An 8,963-nucleotide genomic window follows, 5' to 3' on the forward strand; every position below is an offset into this window, starting at 1 on the left:
AGGAAAGAAAAAGGATAAACTTATCCCCAAAAAAAACATCTATACCATATAAAAAAAAAAAAAAAAAAAAAAAAATATATATATATATATATATATATATGAAGAAACACAAAGCTTCTTGTTTGATGAGTCAATTCAAGCTGCGACCTTTAGACTCAGAATTTGGAGTGTGAAAAAAAATGAAAGCATGTGGAAGAATGCTGCAGGCTGACAGTGATGGTGTAATGTTGTGTGGAATATATATATACACATATATTTTATATTTCTTTTTTTTTGGGCACAATTTGGAGACATTAAAGCAGACCTGCAGACAAAAGCGGGGCAACCCATGTGTACCTATTAAAGCGGCCAGGGAGAGTAAATGAAGACTTAAAGGAACTGGTGATTGATATTTGCTAGAATTTAAAAATATATATATATTGTGTTGATGTATTTTAGAACCTGTGCAGTTATAAATGTGACTGAACTGTCATGGCTTCCTGACCACACAATATTTTTCTCCTGGTATTTTGATGAGGAGCTACAAAATGGCAATGCTGCACAACACAGAACATGAGAAAGTGTTAGCAGAAGAAAGGAAACAATCATGTTTAACTGAGATTGTTCAGGAATGTTTTGGCCTTTAACACCTAAACCAACAGAACCAGAGACCGGTGAGCTAGTTAGCTGCTTTAGGGTCCTGACGAGAAAAGAGACAGTTTAGAAAAGACGACCAGCAAGAAGAGCAAAGCACTAGAAGGAGTGTGTGTAAAGTCTGTTTACTACAGACCCTGAACTATGTGTGTATGCACTGATACTGCGGCCTCCATTACCAGATTGTGCATGCATGTGTGTGTTTGTGTGCGTGTGTGTGAATGTGTGTAAAAGTCCTTGACAAATGAGCCATGTTGAGTCCAGCGGGCAGAAAGCAGCTCCAAACATCTTTGCTGGTGCTGAGTGCAAAAACGGAGATGGCAAAAACACTCTGGCCTTTCCTCATGGAGTGTGCTGCAAGCTAACTAGCAGCCGCAGCCAATCGGACGCAGTGCCTCGCAACGTCCAGGACCAGAGGTTGAGGCAACTTACATTAACTGGAATGATGATGGCAGTAGAAAAAAAAACAAAAACCCAAAAAGGTTCAAAAGCTTCCACAGCTCATTAAGCTCCAAACTTAAATCACCCAGAGAACGTGTATTAGTTCTTACAAACACGGTAAAACAATCCATGGCACTCTGTCTGAACCTAACAAGGAGTTTTAGGTCACTTCATCCAAAAGGAAAAACTAATGAAAAGTGAAAACTTAAAGGGGAAGAAGTATGTGTTTTCCAGCCACATAGTGTCATTTTATAACACAACCACATAACTACACTACCTTCAGTTGTTGTAAAAATGCTGTATATTTCACAGCATATGACTTAAAAGAAATTTGATATTGTAATTTAACGCCTTCATATTGGGCCTCTGACGCTTTAAAAACACCTGCTCTTTCTGAAACCTCGCCTCCAGGAAGCCAATCCAATTTGCGTAGTTATACGGCCAATGGAAACGTAGCTAGTTTTTGATGTGGAGAAGACACTGCAAGAGGTGGAGCATAAGTGTAATGTTTTTAAACAATGTATTTATCCATCTTTTGTACTGTAGGTGTGTCTCCATAACATTTAAAGCCTCTTAAACCACGGTTAGGTGTGGATCAGTGGGTAGAATTGATGTCTTGCGATCTGAAACGTGTGGGTTTATTTCCACCTTCCTCCTGCCACATGTCAACATGCCCCTCGGCAACGCACTTTACCACAAGTTGCCTATTGATCTGTGTATCGGTGTATGAATGTGCGTAAAACTGGGAACACAGCTGGGTCAACGTGGCTCTGCTGTAAAGTGCTTTGAGTGACTAGAAAGGCACTATAAACTGTAAATTTGGTCTATTTACTGTCACATGTCTACAGAAGATACAGATGGAGACATAGAAGACACTTTCCAGCCATCTTGTAGCTAATGTCTATGCTGCAGTTTACATTTTTTTTATACTTGAAACTCAGATGTTTTACTTTCATTCCAATTGGGAAAGCAGATTGTGGGTGATAGTTTAGTAAATGATTATTTGCCTCCTCCAGGTCTCTACTTCACTTTTATACTTTTATGGTATTGCAAGGAAATATGTAGCAAATTGAAAATGTGTTGTGTGTCTTAAACAAAGTTTTAATGAATTTTGACGCAAAGTCTCTGAAACCTAATCAATTTATTCAGAGAAAATAGAAGAGTACAATTACAAAGTCACTGGAGCTTAAAGTAAGTTAGATTGGTATGTGCTACATTTAATTATAGCTGGAGATATCTTTTACTGATGAAAATATTGAAAAAAAAATGCTGCTTCATGTATTTTAGGACATTTAATTTATGTTTTCAAAATGTTCTACTATTTATATTCTGATGCTAAAGAAATAGTAAAGACATTATGTCTTTAACACAGTAGTAGGGGTGTAACAATATATCAGACTCATGGAATGAGATGATTTTTGGTTCTAAAGAATGACTCAGCAAATTTCAGCAATACGTTTTGAGGAAATTTAGACACCACAGCTTTTGGTGTCGTAAAAATCAAAAAATATTTTAGAAGAATTTTTAATTTGTGTTCAGTCCAGTTTCCCCCAGTGCAAACACACAAAACACACACACATATATATATATATATATATATATATATATATATATATATATATATATATATATATATATATATATATATATATATAAAAATTCCCCTCTCACCCTCTGTGGGTGGTCTCTTTCATCCTCTGAGCTCGGGTCCTCTACCAGAGGCCTGGGAGCTTGAGGGTTCTGCGCAGTATCTTGGCTGTGCCTAGAACTGCACATTTCTGGACTGAGATGTCCAGAAATGTATATATAGATATATATCTATATATATATATTATATATATAGAGGCTAGAATTCTACAACAAATGCCAAAAAGCACAAACAAAAGCCACGGAAGTTATACTAACCTTGCTAGCATAACCTCCATTATCGCATAACTTCTGTTTTAGCATGAAGCCATCGTGGCTTTTGCATCATGTTGACCCTTCTGGGCCACTGCAGTTTTTGGCTGGCCTGAAGAGCAATCTCTGTCAACACAACAGGGCAACTGAAAGACCACTTCCTTTCTTATTTCAAAATAAGAGTCTCAAACATGCCTACAGTCATTTCAATGGAAGTCGCACAATGTGGTGAAGGCGAATCCTTGAAATGCATAACTACAACACTCCTAAACCCTGATGGGCGTAGCTTAAGATTCGAATAAAAGACTGTTCTGTAATTGAAGAGACATCCATAGAAAGAACTCAAAGAGCTGCTAATGAGTCTGTACAAAGAAAATAGCAGCCTGTCATCTGTAATGTTCTGTTTGCCATGATCATTTTACTTGTAAATGTAACAATTATTATTGAGAAACAAGATTTTAGCAGAACAGATGTGCGGATGAGTAGTATTCATATTTCACACTTCAGTACATCGATTTATTTGAAAAAAATTAAATAAAAGTAATAAAACATGTAAATGAGAACAGATTCATAAACTGAGGTCTATGTGAGCATGGAAAGAAGGAAGATAACAGATGGCCGTCTTAGCCACATTAGCTGCAACCATGCAAACGGCACACAAAGACAGTATCCTATTATTGTAAGGACACTGCCAACAAAAAATAAATAAACCCAAGCACTGGGACCTGGGCTCCTCGGATGCCAGCAGTGACTGCTTCAGCCAGTAACACAACATTTGGCATCTTTTGATAAAGCCGGAGGGATTTCAGATTTCGCAGGCGTAGCTCCAGCAAAGAGGGACTAGTGAATTATTCGAGCTAGATTTGTGTGACTGCATGCTAAACGATGTGTTAGGTGTGTTCAGAAGCGCATTTGTAAGAGGAGCAACAAAATTGATCAAGTGGCTGAAAAAGGGCTTTTAAGGCAATCTATGAGCTGTTTTCTAAAGTGAAAGCATCTCTGTTGACTGCCTGCCCTTTGTAACTTCTTAAAGGGGCAGCATTATGTGTTTTCCAGGCACATAGTGACATTTTATAGCACAATCCACTAGCTATGTTCACTTCAGCTGTTAGAAAAAGATTATCTATAATAAAAATTTGACTTAAATGAAAATTTACTTTGTAATTAGCACCTTGAGTTTGGGCCTCTGTCTCTTTAAAAAAAAACTCCTGCTTTTCTGAAACTCCTGCTTCAGAAAGTTATCACAACATGGCTCCTCTGTTAACCTTTTAACAACGTTTTTACCAGCGTTCCACTGAGAAGAAGCTCCTATAATGAGCTCAGCTGATGCCCAGTTCAACCGGGTGTTTGCCAATTGCTGCTGGCTAGTCTGAAGGAGATGAGTGGGGAAGTAGCAGGACAGAGCTGCTCTGTGAGGCGGAAGGTCAGAAACTGCAGATGTCCAGAAACACTAACTTTTTTTGTGATGGCTAAATGTTTTACTATTGTTGTTTTAAAGTATTTTGCGTCATCAATGTGTCATGTTTCTGTTCTTTTATTTTCCTGTAAAGCCTTTTTTTTATTATTGTACTGATTATGAAAGGTGCCACACAATTAAAGGCACCTAACAAAACTCTGCAGAAAAATCCCCATTAGGTTATTTCTGAAGGCAGATGATTGCACTGGTGTTTTGAATAGAAGGCTGAATACAAACGCACAGAACACATTTTATGATTTTCATTCACAGAACATTTTTTTATAACCACGCATACCTTCCAATCAACTTTACAGTGATGCACAGCTTTGTGTTGGTCTATTGCACTAAACTCCATTAAAAGACTCTGAAGTCTGTAGCTGAGATGGGACTAAGTGAATGTGACACCTTAGCAGGGCATTGTCGGTGCTCCATGATTAGAGTTTACTTTTTCCATGAGCATCTGTGAATATCAATGCATACCAATTTTAGAAGAGAAAGAAATGTAACTAAATTCACCAGACAGTGGTAAATTACTCAGAAAAAACTCAACGTCTCATATCTCCTTCATTATTCTGAAGCAAACCCCCTTCGTTGCACTTCTCCCCACGCAAGGTATGCACGCCATATGGCGGGGAAGCGCTCTGTGCATCTGCTTTGACGGGAGGATGAAGGCATCCTCAAAGGTAGCTGCCACTGGAAATACTGTACTCGTGTGCATTTCTATCATTTTTTTTCCCCTCCTTCTTCCAGTTATTTATAGCTGTGCGACAGTGGACGGACTCTGCTTGGACAATGGAGCCACCGCCGAGTGCCAGATCTTAAATCCCACACATCCACAGTAACGACAGGGTGCAGCCAAGCGTCCCTGGCCTTCTTGCTTTGAGTGAGCTTTCTGCGCTCGCACCGCTCGGAGCGCACAGTGGAAGCCGGAGGGCAAGCCGGGCTATCGGGCCGAGGAAAGCAGCTCCGCCAGCAGTTGGCAGTGAGCACGAAGATGAGGGAGGCGTGGAGGGGAAAGGACGGCAGATTAGCGCAGAGGTGGAGCAGGAAAGATAGACAGGTGAAACTAGAGCAGCAGGCTGCTAAAAGTTGTGTCGGGAAGTGACAGTAAAGGGTGGAACTAACTACAGGTTTAATAGACTTAGACTTGATTTGTTATTGCACAACCACACGACAGTGAATCTGGCAACAAAATGTCGTTGCTTGGCTACCGGAGTATACAGAAAAAAAATGCCAAAAAACCACGGTGTAAAATTCATCTACATTCCTTCAATCTTGAAAAGTCGCTGTGATCCTCTTGGCGAAACACTCGGTTTCAAATCATGCTGCCTTTGTACAGCAACAAGTAAATATGGTCCTGTTGTGTCAAAATGAATACTTGACTGATTACTGAGCCAGCGAAGGAGAAACTCACGTGTTTAGAGAGGTTGTCGCTCTTGCAGTCCAAGTCGTACCTGCAAAGCAGAGGAAGGAGAGAACACATGAGGAGTGAGGCTGCAGGAGGAAGATCTGAGCTGCGGATCGCGACAGATCAGGCAACCAAAACACAAATTAGTGAACACAGGCTTTAATTGCTCACCACCTAGCATAAATGCAGGGCACGTCTTTACTTATTGCTGAAGGAGCTCTGCGATGGCGGCAATAAAAGCTTTTCGGAGCAGGGTTCATTTAGGGGGGTGCTATCGGCGTTGTGGATGTGTGGCAGCTTATTAACAAAAAAGGATGGAGCGAGCGCTTACTTCCCCCCCACCGCCTGCCAAACATCCCGCTGTGCATTAACGCAGTAGCTGAACTTCATGAAAGTAAAATGGTAAGAAGGTGAAGATCCTGTGGATCCTCACACCCACTACTGAACGTCCTTATGGAGAAGCTTGGTATACACAAACACATTTACACACTCACAGCTGTTTGGATCCAGGTGATTATAAAGTCCTTTTGTGTTTTATTTACCGTTGTCATAGTAACTGAACTAACGGGCGCCGGGAAGGAAAAAGATCGACGGCGTTTCTAGTTAGCTGAGGTATAAAGCTACTGCACAGGAGCTGTTGCAATCTGATGTTATGTACAGATTGTTTAATATACCGTCAGTTATCAGCTGTGAAGTAAAACTGTTCTAGAAGTTGTTGGAAAGTAATATTGTTATGATGTTTAGATTGTTTTTATGTTACATGAATCGAATCTGTTTAGCTATATTGTGTCTGTGAACATGCTGGTGTACAGATAAAAAAAATACAAATATATGGATATTCCTTATGCAGTAGCAGATGGGGTAACAAATGGCAGTTATTCTGAGACTTAAGTGTGTGACATAAGCTGTACCTTTGTATTAAAGGATCTAAAACTGTTTATTACAGGAATAAATATTGTATAGAATGACAATGAAAATAACATGGACACAATGATATTTTGAAGAAAGATCAGAGATGGTGCTGTTTGGAAATGTTTAATAAATGTTTAATCAGAACAGATTCCAGGAGGATTAGTGAAGCACAGATTTGTTTCTGCCTCATCACTCCTAACTGTTCTTTACTTTTTACAGGAAAATCAGCATCTGTTACACTGACACCAGTCCTGGTGTGTGTAACATATGCTACAATCACAATCTTTAATATGTTTTGTAGAGATGTTGGCATCAGGGCTGCCGGTCCAAGCCTCCCTGGGGACAAAGCGGAATTTGATTTTGGGCCCCTCTATATCTGTTAAACTCACTGCATCTCTGAATAGTGCTGTTTATGTTATATCCTACATGAATATCATCTAGTAGTGGCAAAAGCAACAAAAAAACCAGTATGCTCTGAACTTAAGATGGAATACATGAATACATATTCACAATGTGCTTTGATTAAACAAATTAATCTTCGGTGTAATTCCAGTACCGAAAAATTAACTTATATCAGGTGAGTCTCTCTCACCTGAGAATGCAAACCTGTACTGGGCTGATTCTGTGCCTTCAAATAATTTTAACAGCTCCTGCAGAAGATTCATAACTTATAACTTAAAAGTCTGAAACAGGACTGTAGCACACAGACTGAAAAAAAAAACAGTCTGTGTCCTACACTCAAGAGAGAGATTCCTTTGATGCATCAAAGAGTGATGTCATCACCGCTGATGTCACTGTTACCATAGGAACTGAACATTCTAATCGTGCATTCACACCAAACATGTTTTGAGCGTCAGGCGAATCTGGTTTACTTTCAAAGTCTATGTGGAGCGTTGGACGCGCTTGATGAGTCAAACGATCCAAACGGCCGCTAGACGCTCGGAACGCACCGCAACGGCCCTCGACACGCCTCCACATAGGCTTTGAATGTAAACCAGATACACCTGACGCTCAAAACGCATTTGGTGTGAATGAGCCATTATATGTCCAGTGTCCTAGTATGATGGACTCATTGCTTTAGGTCAAGGGTAACATTTAGATTTAAGATGTGAATTAAGTTTTAATTAATGATAGGGTTAGGAATAGACTAGGCAGGGTTAGGGTTAGGGAAAATGTCTAGGTTAGGCAAAATCACAGCTACTAAAATGAAGGGAAATCAATGCTAAGTTCTAATATGGGCTGATAGTTTTGACAAACCTGCATTGCATTTAGTTTTCTAAATCATTCTACAAATTATTAATGATGATATAATGTTAGGGTGTTTTTCCGCCAATTGCATATCCTCACTACACTAGTAGTCTAATGTGTTGAATGTGCTGAAACACATTCAACAGATAATTTTTGGTTCTGATTGGTTGTTTCTGGACAGTAGCAGAGTCAGAGGGATTTTCACAGATTCTCTGTTTCATATTCTACTGTCAGACACTTTTAACAAATATTCATTCATCCATCCATCATCTAACACAGTGTTTCCCAACCCTGGTCCTCAAGGCACACTGCCCTGCATGTTTTAGGTATTTCTTTGCTTCAGTCCAGCTAATTTCAATCGATGACTGATTAACAGGCGTTTGCTGAACTGCAATCAGTTGAATTAGGCACATTAAAGCAGGGAAACTTCTAAAACATGTAGGACAGTGTGCCTGGAGGACCAGGGTTGGGAAACACTGATCTAACACACTTATCCTTACGCATACACATTCACACCTTAGGACAATTTAGAGAGACCAATTAATCAATTCATTTTTGAGAAATTTTATCTGATCAGCTTTTATATAGGATGAATGTTTCTTATGCTGTTTTGAATTCTGAAACTGATCTTGTGTTTTCTCCATTGATTTTGGAGTCAGGAATTTTATTTGCATCGAGGCCTGTGTCTGTTTTTATTTCCTAAATTCGCATAAGGCCTCGAATTTCCTTAATGCCCAGGTTTAGCAAAACCTGGATTTGGATAGTGACCTAGGTTAGTGCCACTTGGGCGTGGGTCGGTGTAAAGGCTTAGCCGGGCATAGACTGGCCTTCACACCTTTCATGCAACCAATGGAGGTAGGCCGCATGGATGTCTGTCTTTCCTCGGACCTCCCTGGTTGATTGTAGGTCTGTCTTACCTCAGACCTCCCTGGTTGATTGGAGGTCTGTCTTACCTCAGACCTCCCT

General features: G+C 39.8%; 1 protein-coding gene across 1 annotated transcript in view; it reads right to left on the reverse strand.

Annotated features, from left to right (window-relative positions):
• LOC106952463 (copine-8-like) overlaps window positions 1-8,963 on the reverse strand; it is a 110,380-nt gene that overhangs the window by 55,656 nt on the left and 45,761 nt on the right. The window contains exon 5 of the mRNA XM_015040574.1: window positions 5,844-5,883. Coding sequence (XP_014896060.1) covers window positions 5,844-5,883 — 40 coding nt within the window. The remainder of the gene's footprint in view (window positions 1-5,843; window positions 5,884-8,963) is intronic.

Source organism: Poecilia latipinna, unplaced genomic scaffold, assembly GCF_001443285.1.
Source record: "Poecilia latipinna isolate Pla-1442-1.1 unplaced genomic scaffold, P_latipinna-1.0 Scaffold517, whole genome shotgun sequence".
Lineage (NCBI taxonomy): Eukaryota > Metazoa > Chordata > Actinopteri > Cyprinodontiformes > Poeciliidae > Poecilia > Poecilia latipinna.